Source organism: Paralichthys olivaceus, chromosome 22 (genome assembly GCF_024713975.1).
Source record: "Paralichthys olivaceus isolate ysfri-2021 chromosome 22, ASM2471397v2, whole genome shotgun sequence".
Taxonomy (NCBI): domain Eukaryota; kingdom Metazoa; phylum Chordata; class Actinopteri; order Pleuronectiformes; family Paralichthyidae; genus Paralichthys; species Paralichthys olivaceus.
Genome location: NC_091114.1, coordinates 3,347,046 through 3,369,663, shown reverse-complemented (window position 1 = coordinate 3,369,663; position 22,618 = coordinate 3,347,046). Strand labels below are relative to the sequence as shown.

The window sequence follows — 22,618 nt, the reverse complement described above, 5'->3', positions numbered from 1 at the left end:
CTGAGGCTGTTTTGTCTGAGGCTGCAAAAACAGAAACTCACTGCGATTAGCGAAAAAGTTCAATGCTTCCATAACCACTGACGAGTAGCAGACTTCAATAACTTCACATCACACTGAACTGCAGCCAGGTTCATCACTTTTTTGGTCCCCTGGAAACATTCCCTGTGTGGTTTTTGCTATTTGCAGCACGTTTCTGTATTTGTATGTGTCGTGACTTTTTGCAGCGCATGTGTTGCCGAATAGATGAAGTTGTTTTCCTAATTTGCACTGAGCTCTCTCCCACCGTCCTGTTCTGACGTCAGATGGTGTAAATCCATAGAGTTGACAAAGTTTGTCCTTGATGCCTATTCTTCTGACTCCATGTCCTGATATGAACACTGCACTGTGGGCCTCCTTTTTTTTCCCTTCTCAGCAGCATCCTTAAAAAAGGTGCTCCTTGAAATAGACCCTTGCTATAGCCTTCTATCACCCACCACCTTCACTGTCTTTGCAGTTAAGCTGCCCCTGCTAGTTTTTAACATTATTTATAGCATTATTCAAAGACTTCTGTTGAAACTGACCAACCAAACCACTAAAAGGACTCTGCACTGCCACATGACATGCAGCCGTTCTGCAGTAGATCACAATGTTCCTGATGGAGCCGGTGCTTAATGCCTCACAGTCATAGTGAGCAGCTATTTCTCTGATATATGACAGTAGTTCACACAGTGCTGCATCGCCATAGACACAATTTGCTTTTAATAGCCTTTGGGTGATTTATCTGAGGGCTAGACAATATCAGCTTGATAGATTAACGATATAGAGACGTGTGACGTCAAACCTATTCTGCCGCCTCCAGGCCACGTTCAAACTGAGACGTAAGAATTTAATTTCACCGGCAGGGTAGTCGTTGTTGAGGAATTTTTGTATATCCTCACACATTACTGTACACACTACTGCCACTATATACTGTATTATGTATAGTGTATATTACAATATATCTGTACACCATTAAACGAGGAGTGCCTGTCTAATTCCACAGATACTCCCTTCTCTCTCTAAGCAGTACCCGAGGTCAAGTTATAGATAAAGGACCAAGTAATAGTACATTGTGGTGTCTACACTTATAGACTTTCATATCTAACTCAGATGACAGAGAGGCACCAACTTCAACTCCTTTGTGCATTACACCAGTGGCAAGACGTGAGGACACAATGTGATTTATTCATGCATATTTAGACACCTACATGTTGCATAGAGAGTGACAGAAATTCCAGCCATTCATGGATGTGCTGTTAGAATGGGTGACAAGTAGAGGAAGATATACTGGGATGCTGTGGGAGACATCTTTGGACTCTGTTAGCGTTTGTATATTGTTCTTCTGGTCTCCTTGATGCATCAAGTCAACATTCAAATCTTCTGCATAAGACATCAGCCGCTGCCTGAGTCCTCCTCTCACCAGCTTCCAGGAAACTTCCGTAACAGTCGTCTCCTTCTATGCACGAGAAGAGAAATGCAGTCGTCTCGCATCACACACATAAACAAGACAGCGGAATTTGCTGTTGCTTTTGCTGCTACGGCGCTTTGCAAAGATTTCCCTAACCTGTCATCCATAGTGCAGTGGGTGCAAGTTCAGAAGAAACAAGGAATAAAGGGGTGATGAGTGACTTAGCTGTGAGTTTGTTGTAGCCCTCTGAATGATTAATGCACCTCAAAGTTAAAATACACATTTAGTGTATTGACTTAAAACAAATCATCAATATAAATTACATCGAAATAACTTTGGAAAACAGTCTCTGAAAATGCTTCATCATGTTTTACTAAGTATTTCATAGTCCAAACAACTGCATTACAACATAAAATATGAAATATTTTTCGGACAATGTAACAGGTTCCCATTTAAACCAATTCAGAGTACACATGAAAACATGGGGAGAGAAAGACATTGGTCTGACGTGCAGCAGTGGTTTCAAATTATTAGGCCACCAGGACACCCCAAGGGAGCGGCATATTTTTTAATTCAAAGTCGTTCAAACTCGGCAGCTCCACCACCTCCCTCACCTCTCCTGAGCCTGGCCACATCATCAGGGTGGACCTGGAGAGATGGACCTTCTGGCCAGAACCTGGTCTACCTCAGAGACTGTGGCCCCCTGAAATAGAAAAGAAGAATATATGTGTTGCTCTGTGCATTCCTAGAGACATACATGTGGCAAAGTTGTGCTCTTACTGAAACACATTCAAATTCAGAAATAAACTACAAAATGAAATATGCCAGTCTAAAAATATATATATATATTCACACAGGTAATTACTGTAAGTTGTAAAATATATTTATTAATTTGTTATAATTATGTTAGGTTTCATCTAAAGTAGCTCAACAGTAATGGAAAACTTAATTTGGCATAATCATTAGAATAATAAAGAATGATTGGTGAATAAAAAGTATTTCTGGTGAGAAGAGAAACTTAGAAACTAGTACTGTGGAAAGTGTTAAGTTTGCAAATTGAAATGGGAGCACATCAGACAATTTATGACGATTAAAATAATAAAATATTAAATGTCCAAAGTGATTCCTATTTAGGTAAACTACATGCAATAAGACCCCACTACAATGAGGTGCGGCTGGTAAGGGGAGAAGTAGAATGACCTGCTGAAAAAGTATTTTACAGACTGAGACACATAAGCCGTTTTCATGAACTCAAGAAAATGTCCGCACAATTGGGTCCGGACTTTCACACATGCACAATGCAGCAGGAGATTCTCTGCAGAAACGAAACAACAACACAGAAATCTCCGGAGCCTTCAGGTAACGGGGGAGGCAAGCAGGTAGGACGTAAACAAATTAATTCCATTGTGGAGACCACGTGTTTTCCTTTACAGAACTTCGAACTTCCTTTTTTTCAGTTTTGAATATGCAACGTTAGTCGGACATTCTCTGGTTCTCACATACAGCCCCTCTGCAGAACGTCTGGAGACTCTCCAGAGTTCTGTGCATGTCTGAAAGCAGCTATACTGATGCTTGTCATTACTTACGCAGAGAAGTCGGCGTACAGCTTTTGGCGTCGTGAGGAGTCCTCGAACACGCTCGTGGACTTCTTCCCATTCTCTGTGAGAACTGGACGGAGACCTGAACAGCCACAGTCAGGAAATGTGCAACTGAATGACACTTCTTAGAAGCCATCATGAAAAATGAACATCTCAGTGTCATCTTCATGGGCTTGTATGTTTCTTAGGGTGTTCAGAATGACAGAAACATTCACAAAATATGTAAATAAGACAAGTTATTCCTGCAAGCTAATGCATACTAACTACTTCAATGACAGATTAAATTACCTTTTCAAGAAAGGAGGAAGACGGTCATCATGAAGGTCTTGTGTTTCTGAGCTGGAGTCGTCTTCAGATGTCTCTTCAACCTACAAAAAAAAGCAGGAAGTAATCGCAACCTTCCTTTGTATTGTTGAGATAACTATACCTCACTGACACATCCGAAACTCCACGATTCATTCATCAATTTCAACTATGAATACTGGTCTCATTGCAAGAGGCTTATGCAGATCCCAGGGTGACCCAGAGCCTAGCTTGTTGTTTTATGCTCATGACCACGGAGTAAATCTAATATCTCTCTCTTTTCAAAACGGAGAAAATGATGTTCCTACCAAACCATTGGATTTTCTTCTGCCAGTTGGAAAGAATCTCACTAAAACAACAGAAAGGAAAAACACTGAATCACTTGTTTACAGCACAACAGCTGACTATAAATATGTTGTAATCGAACTATCACATTTTTACTGTGGAACTAAAGCAGTATAAGTTAGACAGTAGATTTTATAGGCAGTTATGGAAAGCTGTTTTGAGACCTACTTTAGTAGCAATGACACAGGTTTATATGAGGATGTCTACCTGTTGATGAAGACCTGACCAAAGGTGAAGAGGAGTTGGTCAACACTGCAGAAACATGGGGTGAGTCCCATCGACCGGCTCCAGGCCACGAAGCCAGCATCTACACAGTGAGCACATGTGCACAGGATTCAGAAAATATCCAGTATTCACCCTCAATATTTTTTACTGTGTTATAGATTCAATTTTAAATCTAAACTCATTAACCATAGAGACAAAGTGTAAGCATTGACCTTTCGGAAGCATTTACCACATCAAGTCTTCTTGCAAATCCACCCAAGCTCTATCAGATTTTATGGGGAAGTATCTTTGAACTGACAACTCGAGGTAGCTTAACAGATGTTCCGGTGTCATAAACGCTATGGAGCAATGAATACCTGAATGTCGGAGGCTACTGCGAAGGCCTTGCTTCCATCAGGTTCTCTCATCTCTCCACGGAACTTCTGAAGCTCTGTTTCACTGACCATTGGGTTCTTGGTCACCTCCCTAACTTTCTTCCCACACTTAACTCGAGGAGGAATCCAGCTTGTTTTAAATGAGTTGGTTCCACTTACTTTTGAGGTCACCATGCTCCTCTGAACACTGTAGAAGACACTAAGATCCTTTGGACTGGTTTCGTCCTGATGTGCCTTTCTAAACTACATCCAATCAATTCAATTTGTCAAAGATGGACTGAGATCTCTGTTTTTTTCTTTGTTTTTTAATTAGCAAAAGAGAAAATGTAAAAACATGTTTTCACTTTGTCATTATGGATATCTGAGAGTAGATCGAATAGTATTCCAAATTATATCTACGACACAATAAAGCATGAAACAGCGAAGGGGTCAGAATCTTTTCTTTGTTTTTATTGTGGAAAAAGGTGCCACTCCTCCTCTCACACAAAAAAACTGTTGAAACTTTGGCAAGAAGTAGAGTTTTCAGCCAGGAGACATCACATCAAGTGTGTGGGCCTTTAATTCAACCTCTACCTGCCAGCTAGTTGTGTCTCGGTCATTAACATCTTACTGTCCTTATCTGTGATTGTCTGGTTACTGAGGATATGGGTGATGGAACTGTCTCTTCTCTTGATAGTTATCTGGTCTTGTCCTCGGACTCCTGACATCCAATCTCTTAAATTGTGTTTGTATCTGTCTTATCTTATCTCGATTAACCTCAGGGGACCATGGGTTAGATATAAACTCATAATGACATAATGACCCCTGTTTATGCATTCGTTGGTAATTAACTTTTAATGCCTGATGTAAACGAAATAACAAGCGAGGGCTCCCAGAATTGTACAAATACAGGTATCTGTGCTTTGCTTGCTGATTTATTTTTCTGATGACATTTTATTTCTGCTCTACATTTTCCCACAAATACATGAACTTTTGAAAACAGCCTTGTTACTTTAACGCAATCAAAAAGAAGGATCCGTTTCCTTTTCGGTTTGCATCATTGAGCACTGCCGTCCCAACATCAAGACAGATTTCAAGCTAAATGGTCAAAAGCGCAGAAAATAGGATTCCCTGTTCCCTGTATATCTATCAGTGCATATCGCACACAGCACATGATGGGGACTCGATGTGTTCGTGACAAGGAGTCAACATGGAAAAAAGGATCTGATCTGATAATGAAGTAGAGCAAGAAAACATCTGCGGACACTTTAAACAATACATTGTACACATTTCCTCCAGGATAGTTTTTAATACTTACAAATCATTTTTTTAGCTTGAACCTTTGTTTTCAGTGTGTAGCTTTTTATTTGATCTGAAGTAAGAGGGGTTCAAGTTCTATAGTCCCTGACGGATATTAATGTGAAATGAGTCTGTTTGCTTTGCACAGACAGAGCCGGTGGACGTGGGCTAGAAGTATTTGTACTTCTACTTGAGTAGATATGTGGGGTTTTTACCACCTCTGTCAGTTACTGACCACAAAGTGATTCAGAGTTATTCTGTGACACTGACTCTTAAAACCTCTCACCACCACAGGGCAGATATTAGATGAGAGCCCTTCTCTGCCATCTGCTGGCTGAGAAAGGGACTGTAAAGGTATAGTTCACCAAAAAGTGAAAATTCCCTCATTATCTACTCACCACTATACCGATGGAGGGTTGACGATGAATCAGGTTTACTCACAGGTTGGGAGGTGGTGGCTGTGTCCACGTCGGTTGAGTTGGGAGCCACAGGGTCCAGGCTGAGCTGGGCCAGATGCTGGGTGTTTCTCTGCGGGGACTGGGATCTGGAAATGCGCGACGGCGACCTGGCTGTGCCGTGTCTCTCTCGGCCTGTCCTGCCACGTCGTCTCCTTGCAGAGGTTGGAGATTGGTTCCTCTGAGGAGAAGAGGTCCTGGGTCTGCTGGAGCGCTTCATGTTCCTCTTTATCGCTGGCCTCTGGGAACAAGAGAGTGGTCGTTTCAAAAAGCCTGAATATAACACGAATGTTTACGGTTCTGAATATCCTCATTGCCTCTGTTTGTTCAAAGGCCTCAAGTTGAATTCAAGGAACTCTTCAATCAGAGTGAACTGTTGCTGTCTAAGGGTCTACTGCAAAAAAAAGAAAAAGGTTAATGCAGCCGCTTCAGGGATGATGCAGCTTCATTTTGAGCCACATCATATCATCTTTACCATGAGCACATTGGGGGAAATGTTGATCTCAGAATCAGCTGAGCACTCAATGATGGTGGTTTTGGTGGAGAACTCCAACCTGGGAGCAATACCCTGAGGGAAAAACAGAACAGGGCAAATATTTGTTCCATCTTCGTGTTAAAACTGCAAAGATCACACGAAAGGTTTGTCATTACGTTTCATTTTTATAGCTCCCTGCTGCAGTGGACCTATTGTCCAGAATATATAATACTGACTGACAGAGACAGTTTGTCTTACTGCAGATAGACAGTACCACGTAGATTATGGAAACCATACAGATCATACTGTAACATATCTTCCCCGGAGTCTTTGTGCTTAATCGTCGCAGATCCAGGATTGCGGCTGTGGCCACATCGTGGATCATGATAGCGGTGGCCTCTGATCGTAGATTATGATCACAACTAAAATGCTTTGTATTCCAATTTACATGACCCACACCCACTACCAATATTGATAATACCTCTATCATTACAATCGTCATCAGTAATATCATTTTCTCTCATATGTGACTGTGGAAATGTTAAACAAACAAAAAGGAAAATGATGATGTCAGAGATGGTAGCATTTATGGCGGTAGACTTCAAATAAATGTTTAAAATCAATGCACTGGGGATTTAGTCAGGTGAAAAGACTACATGTGCTGAACATGGAGAGCAATAATGTACAATTTCAAAAGGAGCTGGAGCCTACTGGAAAGTAAGGTGCTCGGGTCATCAGAACCTCTCGGTCCACTCCGGAGAAGGAAGGAACCAGTCTGGGCTCTGGGAATAAAAACCGTCGCGCATCTTCCTCGAAGCAGGCGAGAATGTCCCCCGCTGCAAACACACAATGGTAACACAACCACTTTGAGACATTCTTGCTGGAATCTGCTTTGACCTGCAGTGAACAATGAATACCCACGGTTTAAAAAAAAAAAGAAAAGAAACAGTCTCACCAGGAGGGGCCAACTGCACCAGTTCAACTCTGACCGTCTCGTCTGAGAAGAGGACACAGCAAGGTGTGAGAAATCGACTGTATCGTCACAAAAAGGCAAATCTCAAATGCACAGGTGCCTAGGAGGAGGGAGAGCGGGTCGCCAACCGACCAATAGGTTGGCGGTTCGAACCCCCCCACTCCACATGCTGAAGTGTCCTTTGGCATGATACTGAAATCCAGAAGCTCTGACAGCTGTGTGAGCAGTGAATGGGTGGTGTATGATAAAGACTGTGCTTCACATATATGCACTGTATGAACGTATTGTATAAATAATGTAGTATAATATATAATGTATACATATACTTTTACAAAGTGGCTTTGGATAAAAGCTAAATGAAATGTAATGTGTGTATGAATTGGTGGAAGACAAAACTGTGAAGTGCTTTGAGTGGTGATAAATACTAGATCTATATAAATACAGATCATTTCGACCGTTTACAGTGAGGATATTTAGGATTCGATTCTCAAATGCGCAAGACAAAGAAAACCTAAAAATATATTCTAAATGTAGCACAAAACGTGCTGCAGATAGTGAAATGTGTTACCCTTGAATTTGATTGTGAGAAAATACAGACATGGAAAAAATGAATATATAAATTAAATAAATAAAAGATTACAAATCTTATAGTTAGTTACTAAGAATGGTTGTGCTATTGCTATTAAAGCAGCTTAGTGCACTCGTATTTATCATTTTAATTTCAATATCTAGTTATTTTATGGTATGTTTTTTAGGTTTTTTGGTTTGTTTCCCAAAAACAATAATAATAAATATAATAATTATAATTATGATTATCAACTGAAACTCTGTTCACAGAGGACGGCCATGCAATTTGAGTTAAGATCATCTCATCAAACCTTTTATCTTGTCGCAACAGACTGGGCAACGTCTGCACAGCTACAATAAATACTGTAAATAAATAACCGTACAATAAATATCAAATTGTTTGAACAAATTGCCCCCAAAAAAAGAGACAGCCTGAATAATGTAGCATGGAGAAGTAAAATATGATCAGTCAACCAAATCAGTCTAATGCATGTTTTAATAATGACTCCAGACGGTAAAATACAACTTACACTCAAGCATTACAGCGATGTCTCTGGGGTCCACTGCATGTCTGAAGATCTGGACAATGTTTACACAGCTATATGTAGTCATTCATTACAAGCATGTAACAAAGGATATGTATAGAAAATGACTAAATAGAGAATAACTCCATCTAAGTCGTCACTGATTTATAAATAAAAAAATGCAACAACCCATTTGATGTATAGTGTTTCAGATGTGTAACGACTTGCCTTCTCAAAGGTCATCTTCTCATGAAACAGCAGAGGGAAGACGGCAGGGAGACACTCAGACTGACGGTCCTGGCCCATGAAACACACGCTGAGGTAGATGTCATCTTTGGCTGGCAGATGAACCCCAGGACAGGAAACCTGGTTAATTAAAGAACGTTATCAGCCAATTTCTTCTGGCTGCCAATGAAAACGAGCAAGATATCATGCTGCTTTAGCTCCACCGCAGAGGCTGATTGAGTTACACCAGCAGATTCACCTGAATGCACCTGCCAAGGAGGCCATTTGGTAAAAGGAAGTGGTATGGGTAAAAAAAAAAAAAGAAGGCCATTACATTTTGATGCTGATCTGGATCAGGGGGCAGATTCAGATTTGTTTTCTTACCGTAGCAACTTGAGATAAATTGTTTCTCAACATTTTCCTTGATTCCTCCGAGAATAATTCATGGACATAACTGAAAGAAAGTCCCCATGTTGAGAGGACGGATATTTATGTGTGCAATTTTGTGTTCCACACTTGGAGATGACCATGCTGTCAGACACTTATATTCTGTACTACACAAACTAGCTCCATAATTCTGTTTCAAGAACAGGGCTGTTTCTTCAACATAACTCAACAACTGAAGACGCCAAACTTTTCACTTGCTTTTATACATAAAAAGGGGAAAACTTACATTTCAAAGAATTCAGTTTTTAGGATTTTTTTCAGGATTTTTGTCCAATAGGTCTCAATCCTTTAGAACACAATCACGTTAAGCAGCCATCAAGTGCATATTTAAGAGCCTTTTAAAACCAGTCAGCTCTATAGCTGACTGGACATCTTTCTACAGAGCCCATGATAACTATCTTGTACACAGGAGATATTTATTTTAAGTAGATGTTTGTGTTTTAATCACTCAGATGTACACAGCCACCAGATTTGTACTTTAGCATGGAGAAAACTCAGCAAATCAACTTTCATTTTCACAATGTCATGCACCAAAGTTCTTGTTGCTTTTGCACAGAGACGCAGGGTTGTCAGGAATCATTTGCTGTGCATGTCGAAAGGCCGAAGGCTCAGCTGACGAAAGGACTATATGTTTCAATCACAATACTTGAGAAATTCAGAAAATTAAAAGCTACAAACGCAAACTTCGTGTTGTCTTCAAAGCATCGGCCAGTCATGACTTTACCACACAGGTGTTAACTCTGTGTGCACAACTTATTTATCTTGTTCCCTCAACATAAGAACACTATATAATCTGGGATTCCAGATCTCGTACACATATAAAATATCAACATATCAAAATTTCCTCCAGGTATAAATGTAATTGTTCCCAATCATTATTGATCAGAGTATTTAGAAAATGATCAGACATATAAAAATAAAAAAACAACATTGATCAGGTCTTCTGAGGTCAGACTGCACCTCTTTCTTCAGGTGGAGCTTGAACTAATGTGATTAGCAACAATCTATCATGGATATTCATATAACATAACATATAAACAGTTTAGAGGTTATTGATCGCTCAGCTGGTTGAATAGGGCTGAGTTAGTGTGTCTAATGGCGGTGATCTGACATTATACAGTGAAATCCAAAACATTTGACAACTATTCGCTGCATGAGATGTATGCCGAATTGTGGAGTGACGCTTAAAGTGTCACACACAGCTGCCAGTCCGGCTTTAATAACAAGGTGCGCTTGATCATTAAAGATCGAATTAAAAAGTGACAACGATTGGAATGAGGACTGGGGCTTGTCGCGCAGATCTCTCGACATAACGCCATTAAAGTTACAGCAGGAGCAGTAGATGAAGAATAGATGAGGAATAAAAGAATAAAAGGATAAAAAAGGAGTCTTACCGCTCTGAACTTTAATTCAACCACCACTTTCAGAGCTTTTCGGGACATAGGAGCTTCCGGTCTGAGCCACGGCTTCTCTTGTCCGGTTTGGCGTCTCCTCACCTTGTTACCATGGATACTTTCACTTCCGGGTCTCTCCTGCCCATTAATAAATATCTTCTGGCGTTTTGTGTCATATTCATATAGTATATTTATGATGGATGGATTCAATCAAGGTATTGCACATAGCATCATTCATTTCAGATACTATACCTGCCTATAAACTTGTATATATATATATATATATATATATATATACACAAATACAGTAATCCTTGTAGAACCATCCTGTGCAATTTCCTCAATTAATTCTAACTCGTTCTGACCGTCCGCTGCCGTAACAAGTGAATTTCCCCAGCGTAGGAACAAATAAAGTTTAATCTTATTCTGTCGGGATATAGAATACTATACTGTCAAACATTCCAGGAATCATGACGAGTGACACAAGAGGTCGTGTGAATTACTTTGTCTTGTATTAAATCTTTTCTTTGGAAATGTTCCGTTTGGCACAGGTGTGGCAGCTCAAAAAATAAAACTTTATTAAAACGTATGCTCTTGAATGTGATAGCAATGCTTTCTGCCAGAAATTACACCATAACTGAAAATGTCAACGGTTCAATTAACTTGAACAGTGAAATTGGCAGTTGGAACAAAATAACATTTTAAATAAATATTCAGTAAAAACAAAAAAAAAAAGTATTCTGAAATTGTAAAGTCAGAAAGTTTCAAATATAAATCCAACCACTTTCATTTGCCTCTTCCTATTCAACGTTAGAACCCCTTTGAAATTGTCTATTTAGGCAAAGTGTTAGGTTCTTGTCTCAGTTTGCTCTGGTGTGTCGGGGTCAGGCTCTGAGCCTGAATCTTCCTCCTCTTTTTCCTGAGCAGTCGCTCCGTCCTGGTCGACGGCCACAGCTCCTTTCCTCTGAGGCAGGACGGTGAAAAAGGCCTCCTGCCAGCTGTGCTTCTCCAGATAGGCCAAGATAATCTCAAACACTGCGAGAGGAATGAAAAAAGCATGAACTATACAACAGCCAGAGCTTAGACTGTCTGCTGACCACTGACGGCTGCTTCACCAGTCATTCTTCTGTTCCAGCATTGCATGTATGCCATCTACAATAATCAAAGATATTACTCTTATTTGCAGATCTTGTGAGTTTTAGGTAGCTCCATGATTTAGTAATATACAATTAAATGCCACCGACAGAATAATGCCAATTATGATGCAAAAAATATGATGCTAACATGTCTCGTGACGAGGCTCGAGGAGGTAAAGCGGGTCAATCCAAGTCTCTGTGTGTGCGTGAATAGGTGAATGACAAAAACTGTAAAGAGCTTTGAGTGGTCATCCAGACTTTCTCCGCGTTAACACCTTCATCTGCGTCTTCTACGTGTGTTTATTCTCTTTCATCAGTCAGATATTCATTTTTTTTTCTCACATACAGCCCCACCGGATGATGTCTGGAGATTATACATACATACATATAAGACTCCAGTTTATTTCACCTTGAAATGAAAACCTTTAATCAATTATGACTAAAACTGGTCTTTGACAATTTGTGCAGTGGCTATAACAACTCATATGAGTCGTATGTATTGGTCTGGTGTATGTACTCACCATGGTTGACTGCCAGAACCTTCCTACTGTTCATCTTGACAAAGCTGCTTAAAGGAAGCTGAGCGTGATCGATCCCCAGCTCTTTCGCCCTCTCAAAGGTTATGCCCTGCAAACGATGCGCGGACAGAAAACCAACCAGGTCAAATCGAGAAGCAGCACATGATGAACCAGAGGGGACCATGTCTCCAAAAACTACTCCGCTTCGCATGTTTCAAAAACCAGCGGCACTGAAGTCACACAAACCTTATGATGGTTGTGGTCCACCAGGCCTCCGATCACGTAGGCTTTTTTTTGGTCCAGTTCCTCCAGCACATTGGGAGAGTCTGACGTCAGGTACACCAGATCTCCCTTAGCCACAACTTCACTGTAGTGCTCAGTTTTAATGGTTATGTCCTGAACACAGATGCACAGGGAGACACTTACACACGTGATGCCAACAAATGTCTTTATGAAAGAAAAGCCAGACTGCACAGACGGAAAAGAAATATGCTTAGTGGTAAAACTAAAATCAAGGTCCCTTTTACCTTGGAGGCTAAAGCGAATGATTATTTTAAATACCACATTTATACCTTTGGTCAGTAAAACATCATATAGTATGGACATCACAATATCCTAGAGAACAAAATTATTTCCCTTACGTTCAAAATTAAAAGAAAATCCTAGGGGAAACACTTCCTGTCTTATTTTGTGTGACCAACAGTCCAAAAGCTGGAGCTATCTAAATGTTGAAGCTCTTTTGCTTGGAAATTGATTTAATAGGGATTTTATTTAATTGTGACCAACTGTTAGTTGCTCCAGATCTGCTTACCTTCCAGTTTACCCATCCTTTGTCCTTTTCATCCATGCTCTGTTTCAGCTGTCCCCCCAGGCTCGTCAGATAGAACTGGAGAAGCGAGAGCTGGGGTTACACGTCGGACAGGATTGTTTGTGTTTATGCACTGGCCAGTACTGGGCATCACTAACCTGTACTGGATGAACGGCTCGTCTGTTCTCAGCATAGCACCGCTGGATCTGTTTGTGAAGCTTCCGCACATCCTGAGAAGACAAGAACATTTGTAATCAGGGAGACTTGGTGCCTCACTTCATTTTATTTGAGTTGCAGTCAGAATATAACCTTTCCGAAACACTATTCAGTGACCCAGATGGAAAACGTCACAAGGAATGATGTGAAGGATTTAGTTAGAGTACTATACATACGCTTTTATGTCAACAACTTTATTTATAAGATAATGTAGAGTATACTGTGCTGTGTGAGACAGTAACAGAATGACACATCCTAAGAAAATATTTTAACTTTATACAGACGGGACAATTAACCTTTATTTACTCACAGGAAGAAACAACGACAGTGATTTTTATTGAAAATAAAAACCAAACAGACAGATAAGACGATCGTGTGAGGATTTACATCAGTTCTAGAATAAAACCATAAAGAATTGTGGGAGGACACTTTCTCCCCTTCTTTCATTAAGGACGGTCCAATGTTTCAAACGCTGCAGGAGATAAGTTAGGAAGCACTGAGAGAATTTGTACGGCTATTGTCTGGGTCATTTCGCTCAGATAGGAAACTTCCAAAGTGAAATGGACTGTTCCATACGCTAGGTATCAATTGGCTCCTTCTCCCAGAGCTGCTTACCTTGATCAGCATGAGGCTATCGAAGCCGCAGTCCACCACCAGCCTCAGAGAGCTGGGCGTCACCTCTCTGCGGGGACGTTTTCTGGCACTCTGGGCATCATCCCCGTGTTCCTCCTCCTCACAATTCTGCCTCTGTATGCGACGCTGCTGTTTCCTCTCCTTCCGTCTCTGCCTGCAGTGGAAACAAGCCAGCTACTGCAATGTGGACCAGGACATGGCATTACACTGCAGAACCCCCACGTTGTAGTCAAACGTTCAAAAACACAAGTTGTTTTAGCAGAGATGAGTGAGAAGGCCTTGAATCCTTTTAAGTAACCGGCTTCTTTGAAATATTTACCCATTAACATTGAGTTGGATGATATGGCAAAAAGTTATGTCGAGATAATCATTTTCAAATTAGTCAAAATCGATAATTAGAGATATTATATCGTTTAAGTTTGAAGACTGATTTTTGCCCCTGGGTGAAGTTTGTGGTTTTAAACTCATCTTTGATCAGAGAATGAACACTGTATAAAAAGCTCAACATCTTACAACTGTGAGGTAGATTACAACACAAGTGTGAGTTACATAGCCTCACAATGTTTACACAATGCATAAGCAATAAATCCATAGATACTGACCCTCTATACCCCCCCTCGTCTTCTAAACCTGAAAGAGAAACTTTGGTATCCTTCAGTTGTCATACAAACCCAAAAGGTTTCTAGTTAGTCCAGTGTTTGCCACTGTAAAAAACATGGAGGGGACCCGCTCCTGATGTAAATATTAAGTATTTAAATATAAATTAGTGAAAACATCACTAGGATTATTTAATATCCACCTTTGGCCAATAGATCCCTTTAACCTACATCTTCCACACTGGACTTTTAAAATTGTTTCTGTGCTTCTGCACAGTTTGTCAGGATATCAGTGGCCCGATCTTGTTTACAAGTCCTTCTGTGAGCCAAGGCAAAGTTAAACGGACACACGTTTGGGTGGAGCTCGGCACGGCTGAGGAGAACACGTGCTGTGTTCGCAGATCAGGCGCAGAGACGCCCCCACTCACTTCCGCAGCTCCCTGTCCTCTTCCCACTTCTGCTGCTTCAGGAGCTTCTTCCTCTGCCGCTTGGACAGAGCCCGGCTCTCCGCTGCGGCGTCTCCATTCTCGCCGTGCTGCTGGGCTGAAGCCTCCCTCTCCTCACCGTCATCGGCCATGAGCGCAGAGCACACTGTCACGCCTTCCCGTCGGCTAGCTGCAGCCCGTTAGCTTGTTAGCTGCTGTTAGCCGTGGCTGCATTTAACAGCGAGCCTCGGTTTCCCACCGCTCTACTGCAGAGGCTGATCCGTGCAGAGCTTCTCCATCACCCGCACACCCAACTACAAAAATCACCCCCCCCCCCTACACGCACACGCACACACGAGGAAAACAACGTAAACACGCGACACAGCAGCTGATCCACATGCATGTACTGTGATGATGGCGCGTTTGTGACGTCATGTAACCGCGTCAGCTGAATTCAAATAAAATTTAAAGGTACAGTGTGTAAAAAAAAAAAAGAAAAGGTGATATCTAGTGGTGAAATTGCATATTGCAGATATAAAACCTCCACAACAAACCAGATATCATTTTTAGTAAATGTATTTCTCTCTTTTCGATTTCTTTAAATGACAATCAATGGAGGTGGGGTCGGTTTAAACTGGTCCAGCTGTCGCAGACTCGAGGCACAAGGAAACGAGATTATTATTATTATACAAGATTATTTCACTTCCACTGTATTTGCCTCCATTGGTTGGTTTTAAAGTGAAATGGAACCCACCTAGACAAGTTCAGGTGTGCAGCAGCTGAAGGGGAGTCCTTTTAGCGTCTCTCCCTGGTTGTCTGTCCTAGTTAGGTCTGCACTATTTGGTCCAGTGGCTCCTGTCTCCTTGCAGAAGATCAACAATCCACTCCAAGATATTAGGCACTTTCACAATCCATAAAAAGATCCTGAGACTGGTGTTATGTCAACAGACATTAAAAAAATGCCAGGCCAGACCCAAGTACTTAAAACAAAGATATTCACATTCCTTTTCTTCCACAAGAACGCTACATGTTTGAGTTTTGGCAGCAATGTTTTCTTTCTGGGCGTCATCTGTAGAGGCACAGTTAATGCAACATCCTTCACATTATCTGATCAGTCAACACCAATTTCTACAGATAAACCTTCTACAGCTTAATCAGAAGTGCTGACCTGTACACTATTAATGCGTCTCCGTCTTATGAGACTCAGTCCGGCTTCTGACAGGTGGTTCCTTACCATGTGGTGCCATCAATCTATTCAACTCATTCTTGGAAAGAGAATTATTCCTCTAAAGGTCTTAGAATCTTTCGTCCAATCCCAGTTATTTTATCTGCATTAGTGTATTTTTGCTTACTTCAGCTTTAAATAAGCTAAAACTAAATTAGAAGGAAGACTATCTCGCTTGACAACTATGGACATGACCAGAACATGCATTGCTCTAACTGACCGGATGCCTGCCTCCTCCTCTGTCTCCATAACAGTGTCAGAGGGCTTCTTCTGAGATCAGTGAGCTGAGAGGCAAGGTGATAAACAAACCCACAGGGGGCACTGTTTCCCCACCAACGATAAAGCCCTTCACCTACCAACACATTAACGGAGGAGCCAGCAGGCTGCCCTGATGAGGTTTATATATCATCAAGATACTGCTTTTAATGTCTTGAAAATGAGACAGGATGCTATAAACATAAAATATAGAGTAATTTTGTGTGTGAAGATTCTAAGTCATCCAGGTCATGATTGTCCAAGGCTCTGCTCATATCTGTGTGTTACATGTGTCCATTAACAACTATTATGTGTGGAGCAAGTAGCTTGTGAGGAAAAAGGTTGTGAAAGTTGAACAGCAGCGATTTATACTTCACTGTATAGCTGATTATACTGTATATAGTTGTTATGGAAGTTTTCTGGAAGCTAGTGAAAGGAGAACTCAGGTAGCAGCTGATGTCTTATGTAAAAGATTTTACCGTAGAATTGATGCATCAAGGAGACCAGAAGGTGAAACAATATACAGACGTCAACAGAGTAACCAGAGCAATTGGAGGTGACAATATATATCATATATCACATGATGAATCGTTCATTGTGATGAATCAGATGATGATCGGCTGTGATAGAGGGAAGGAGGGAGGGGACCAAGGCTCGTTTTCCTCTCAGCATCGCTGGAGGAAGTGTTTGGAGAACGGGGCATCAGGACAGTCTTTGACCTCACTCTGGAATTAGACATATTTGTTCACTTTGCCTGAAACAAAAATACATTTACCAAAATAGACGACTGCAGCGTTATGATTTTGACTTTGTCCGAATGTGTGAGTCAAGAGGTGGAGCCTTGTTACAGTGGCACAGAAAAAGAATCAAATAAAAGGCCACCGCACCAGAATCAGGCAGTTTGAAGGCTATGAGACAGTTTTTAGTTCTTCATGTTAGAAATGAAAACATAAAGAAGTAACTAGGAATATGGATAAAATATGGAGAAGAGACTATGTCGCCCACTCTTAGGCCTCTCTGAGACGTGTGTCGATCAAACTATCAAATGATTTCACGCCAACACAGTTGTTTTAACTGCAGGGCATATATAAAAGAAAATGTCTGTGCACCTTGCCAGCAGGGGAATCATTCCTCATACATAGAATATGTAAAAGAGTGGAGAGGTAGTCTCTTCACTCAGAGAACCAAGGTTACAATGTAACCGAGTGCTCTGTTTATTTTATGTTTCTGTACCTCGTGTTTTCTAATGAGCAGTGAATTATTATTCTTACATTGATTTTATTGTTTTCATGACCAAAGCTATCCAAATAAACATGATCATTTTAATTTGAAGGATTCAATAAATAGCCTAAAAAGCCTGCCCCTTGCAAATATGATGATCAATACTGCTGTGGCAAATTCATTTGTCCTCTATGTAAACATAATGTCACAGTTCACAGAGAAGGAAGATGCCAGTTAAAAGTTATATTCAGCTGGTCGTGTTTGTAGATATGAGTATGGTGACACATAGCGACCTCTGCTGGTCACTATTTCAATACATATACTGAATGAAGCTCCTTGTGTGCTGCTCAAGGTATTTTAGGTCAAAAAGAAAATAAAAAAACACATAAGCCATTTATTTATGTTGCATATACACAGATTTATTGATGCATAATTCATTTACATTTTTTTTACATCTACTCAATCTTACCAATCTATTTTCTATAAAACAGGGGTTTGCATGAAACCAAAACCAGGTCATTTTTAAAAGAGTTTTTAAAATTTTGCTTTTTATTCTGACAACAAAAACTGAAAGATGACTTCTCTCTGTGTTTGTTTTTTCATTTAAATCAAGAAAATGAACATCCCATGGGTTTTGCTTGTTTTTTTGCTTTTGGTTTAAACTGAAATCTCAGATTATATGATGATTATATCAATCCCAGCATCAAACATGCAGCTGAACTGGATCAGTGGTGAAGACAAATACTCACACACAAGCTGTGTGGTGAGCGAGCTGAGAGCTAAGAGCTGAAATCTCATTCACAAGGAGAATTAGTGAAGGAGTCTGAAACCAGCCAAAGTAAAAATGTTCCAAAGTGTCAGTTTGTCTTGAAGAAACATCACAGAGCAGATTAATGAAGTGATAACATTCAAGTACATCACAAAACATTTCTAGTTTCTCTCACTGTAAAGAAAAAATAGACAGAACAAACATCATCCAAATATTCATGAATGCATTCATGTTATAAGAATCTCTAATGACACAATAACTGTAAATCTAATGAAAGGATGTATTCTCTCTCTTTCACTAAAGGAAGCACCATCCACGCACGCTGTAGCAGACAAATGGAAATCTTTCTTTACAGGACAATAACCTCCAGTTTCTTTCCTGCTGCAAATCTGCAACACCACATACGACTTTCATCAAGCCAAGTTTGTTTGGACCCTGATACCAGGAGCTGAATGAGTAGCCACTCCCGTCAGACCAGTAGATCTGAGGATCTCTGTACAAACCGATCCACACCCATTCTTCATGTTCCATCAAGTTCTGTATCTTGTCGTTGTCAGCTTTGTTCCTCACAGTGACCAGATCTGTGTAGTGTTCTCTGCAGTGCCTCTGAGCCTCAGTCCAAGTCTTTCTTGTATTCACTACCACAAAGTCAGAATCCTCTAATGTTCCTGCAGTTAAGTTAGAGAACAAAAGAGGGATTGTTGAGATCACAATGTTTTCAAAATTATATTTTAGACATGATGTTGTATAGTAAAGATCAATATAAAACACATCATTACCTTTGTAGCAGACAAATGCAGTCTCTCTTTGGCATTGATAATCAGACCATCTTCCATCTTTCCACATGGTCACACAGAGCTCCGTGGCTTTATGAAAGTCTGGGTTAGACCCGTGCCAGTTCCTATATTCAGCTCCACTCCCTGTGAACCCATCTGACCACTTCCAGTCAATCTGACTGTACAGGCCAATCCAAACCTTAGAGCTGTAACCAGCAGCAGAAACTGTGTCTTTAAGTTTCTTCATTTCTTCAGTGGTTTCAATGGTGGCCAGGTCTGTGTACCTCCCTCTGCAGTAGCACTGAGCTTCAGTCCAAGTCATTGCTTCAGACACAAAGTGGTACTGATGGAGGAGGCATGTGGAGAAGGTGAGGCACCCTGAGGATGAAACCAATTATTTGTGTTATGTATGAAGACTCAAATGAATCTCTATATTCAGATTTCCTGTTAGACATCATACAAAGAGTGAAATTCACTGACCTGAGAGACACAAGACACCAAAGAAGATCCCTTCCATCATGCTGCTGCTCTGTGGACTGTTTGTGCCAGTGTTCATCACCAACAGTAAACTTAACCAGTTCTCATGTAGATTTAGGGAAATGTAACACCAGCTCCTCCTCTTCTACTGACAGTAGAACAGTCATTGTTCTGTTGCATGCTTTATGCAAAAAGGCAAAGATGCAAAATGGCATGGCCTCTCACTATGCAGATAGTTCTGATCATATGGGAACAACACTGGTCTCTGCCTCCACCCCTGTGCAGGTGGTGAGTGAATGAATGTCTGTTTGTGTTGAGGTTTCGAAGGTCCTTCATCCCAACAGCCATAAGACTTTTCAACAAACACGTAAAAACAGTTTAATAATTATTCCTCTCAGTTTTCTGAATCTACCTCCTACATATATATCTATCTCATGTACAATATTCATATTCAGTCTTTAGGTGTGTGTGTAATACTTTTTGAATTGTAACATCCAATGTTTATTTTCCACTTCCCATGTGCAATATCACTGTGCATTTCTGGTGTCTTTGTATAGTGTTTACATTTTTCTTTTAATATTTATATATGTATATATTTATTCAAATTTTTTCTTTTTTTTTTTATTCTTATTTTTCTCTATCTTAATGCCCTTCTGTAGCTGTAATGTCGAAATTTCCCCAGTGTGGGATGAATAAAGTCTTTCTTATCGTATCTTATCTTATCTTTGCTCACACCGTGGATCCAATGATACCTCTGTGACAGGGATGTTTGAAATGTTTATCTATTAATGTTGTGATCCCCTCTAATTCCATCCAATATGTAGATCACATGAAAATAAGGATGAAAAGAGAAGAGAAAGAAATGATGATGATGAGTATTATTATTATTATACTGCTATCATCTATAAATTATTTTCATTACAACCAGTCTGACAATAGTTCCTGGTCTCTCTCTCTCCTCTTTCTCTTTGGACGCTCACATTGAATCTGGTTCTTGAGGTTTTTTACTTCTAGTAGAAGAGAGTTTTTTTTCTCTACACAGTCGTCAGTGCTGCTCGTTGTGGGAACTGTTGGGTTTCTCTATCATTTTACAAGGTCTCAACTTTACCATGTAAAGTGCCTTGAGAAAATCTATTTCCTGATCTGGTGCTAAACAAATAAAAGTGAATGAAGTCACTATCCTCAGGCTGTAACCATACTGAATATTTAAGCCTGCTTTCAGGTATCCAGTGTTCATCTTTACAACATGGATGTGTTCATGGAGACACCATTTGCAGCACATGTCTCAGATCCAGTCCTTCTAGGCCCGAGCACCAACTCAGCCCCAGCATGTTGTGTGTTTCCTGATCTCACCCACAAACAGCAGCTCTACAGCAGCACTGCCTGGAAGAATTATTCCACTTCCTGAAAATAATGCAAAGGAGTCAACATGACAACACTTCTTTCTGTTGTTCTGGCTGCTTTGCATTGAAAACCTCTCTAGCAGGAGTTCTTTGTATTCACTCGGTCATTCAGGTCCAGAGGAGTCCTGCAGCTTCAACAACGAGGAGAGAAACAAAACACAAGTTTCCAGTGGTACTAGCTTTGTGAAGAAGTACCTGGATCTTTAATTCAAACACATCTTTGAGTCAAAACACATTTCTTCTCTGGACTCACATGAGGTCACCCTGACCTTTGACCTCTGAAGTCTAATCTGTTCATCTTCAACTTCTTCAAGTGACAACTGCTCAGAATGTGAGGAAATGATCGACAGACAGACTTGAAATATCGTGTTCAAGAGGCCAAAACATGTTTAATAAGTTCACCACCACCAAGTGAAATCTAATCAGTTCATCTGTGAGTCTATGGCTGTGTTCCAAATCCCTCACTAATCACTATGTAGTATTTAACATGTCTATTCTGTCACCTAGCACTTGCATTCATTAAACAACTTTGGATACCAGTAATAAAGTAAACATAAGCATGTAAGATTAACAAATACAGCATTTCACAAAATATTCTCTAACTCGGCTTACTTCTAATTTACTGATAATATATTGCAACTCACAATTTAGAACATCACACTCAGTCAGTAACACAAATATTTCAGCCAACATAAATATGGAATAGTCTACTTGCAACAACACTAGTCACATAGTTTTTCCACAGCCACAAAGTACTACTATTCCACAGACGACGCACAGTTAGCATTGCAGGAGATGAATGTGGCTAATGTTAGCTAAATCGTCGTCAGGTAATTAACGTCATTACTTCACGCTACACGAACATACCGTATTACAAATAGTTTCCTGAGCACATATACACATTCACCTAACACACTGGTAAATAGTAGCTGAACGATCCTGCTCCCTTCACCTCCTTTGTAAATAGTTGTATTTTATAGAATATATTGGATGCTTTATTTTTATTTCATTTATTCAGAGCAGAGTTTTGATAAGTTTTAAGTATGATTATCTTTTGCCTGTTATTCATATATTTATTCAATTTGATCATTTGAGTCATATTATTTGATTAGACTGTGTTGATTGTGTGAAAGTTAAATATATCCTACTGTGTTTTTTCTTCATTTTATGAGTAATTTGGCGATGGGTGCCCTTTTCTTTGGCTTGAGCACCTGCCCCCAAAAATGTCTGTGCACGTGCCTGATATGACTGAAGGGAAGAAGCGAGGTTTCTCTTAACGTTACTCAAAAGCTCTATGCTGTCTCTGCTGGATCCCTCTGGTAACTACTCCTGCTCTTACTGCTGCTGGTGTTAGAGAAACTTTTTGAACATGAAACACAAGAATACACAAAAACACTGTTCTCTCACTGCTGCAACTGACAGTAAACATTAGAACCATGACATGAATATGCTCAAGTATTAGAATATGAGAAATTAAATGTTACTCTGCGACTTCAGCTAACTTGCTGGTAAAGACCTACAGGCTGCAGCAGAGCGGTCACGGCAGCAGGA

At 40.3% G+C, this 22,618-nt stretch overlaps 3 protein-coding genes across 4 annotated transcripts; all 3 read right to left on the bottom strand.

Annotated features, from left to right (window-relative positions):
* Positions 1–1,183: 1,183 nt before the first annotated feature.
* spata6l (spermatogenesis associated 6-like) lies at positions 1,184–10,947 on the bottom strand. Of its 2 annotated transcripts, XM_020100214.2 has the most exons (13): positions 10,610–10,947; positions 8,772–8,909; positions 8,550–8,598; positions 7,435–7,476; positions 7,191–7,315; positions 6,480–6,572; positions 5,991–6,245; positions 3,880–3,979; positions 3,636–3,676; positions 3,313–3,392; positions 3,013–3,106; positions 2,041–2,129; positions 1,184–1,474 (listed from the first exon to the last, which is right to left on the bottom strand). In XM_020100214.2, exons 1-12 carry the CDS (start codon positions 10,655–10,657, stop codon positions 2,064–2,066), a joined length of 1,131 nt encoding a protein of 376 aa, XP_019955773.2. In that variant the 5' UTR covers positions 10,658–10,947; the 3' UTR covers positions 1,184–1,474; positions 2,041–2,063. The 2 variants fall into 2 exon arrangements, with proteins under 2 accessions (XP_019955773.2, XP_019955774.2); XM_020100215.2 differs by lacking the exon at positions 6,480–6,572 and having other exon boundaries at positions 10,610–10,903.
* Positions 10,948–11,099: 152 nt separating this feature from the next.
* trmt10a (tRNA methyltransferase 10A) lies at positions 11,100–15,416 on the bottom strand. Its single transcript, XM_020100216.2, has 7 exons — positions 14,945–15,416; positions 13,903–14,074; positions 13,230–13,301; positions 13,075–13,149; positions 12,510–12,659; positions 12,267–12,372; positions 11,100–11,644 (listed from the first exon to the last, which is right to left on the bottom strand). Exons 1-7 carry the CDS (start codon positions 15,091–15,093, stop codon positions 11,457–11,459), a joined length of 912 nt encoding a protein of 303 aa, XP_019955775.1. The 5' UTR covers positions 15,094–15,416; the 3' UTR covers positions 11,100–11,456.
* Positions 15,417–18,050: 2,634 nt separating this feature from the next.
* Positions 18,051–20,024, bottom strand: LOC138406555 (putative C-type lectin domain family 20 member A). Its single transcript, XM_069519074.1, has 2 exons — positions 19,668–20,024; positions 18,051–19,565 (listed from the first exon to the last, which is right to left on the bottom strand). The coding sequence occupies exons 1-2, from the start codon at positions 19,741–19,743 to the stop codon at positions 18,709–18,711; spliced, it is 933 nt and encodes a 310-aa protein (XP_069375175.1). The 5' UTR covers positions 19,744–20,024; the 3' UTR covers positions 18,051–18,708.
* Between the last annotated feature and the right edge of the window lie 2,594 nt (positions 20,025–22,618).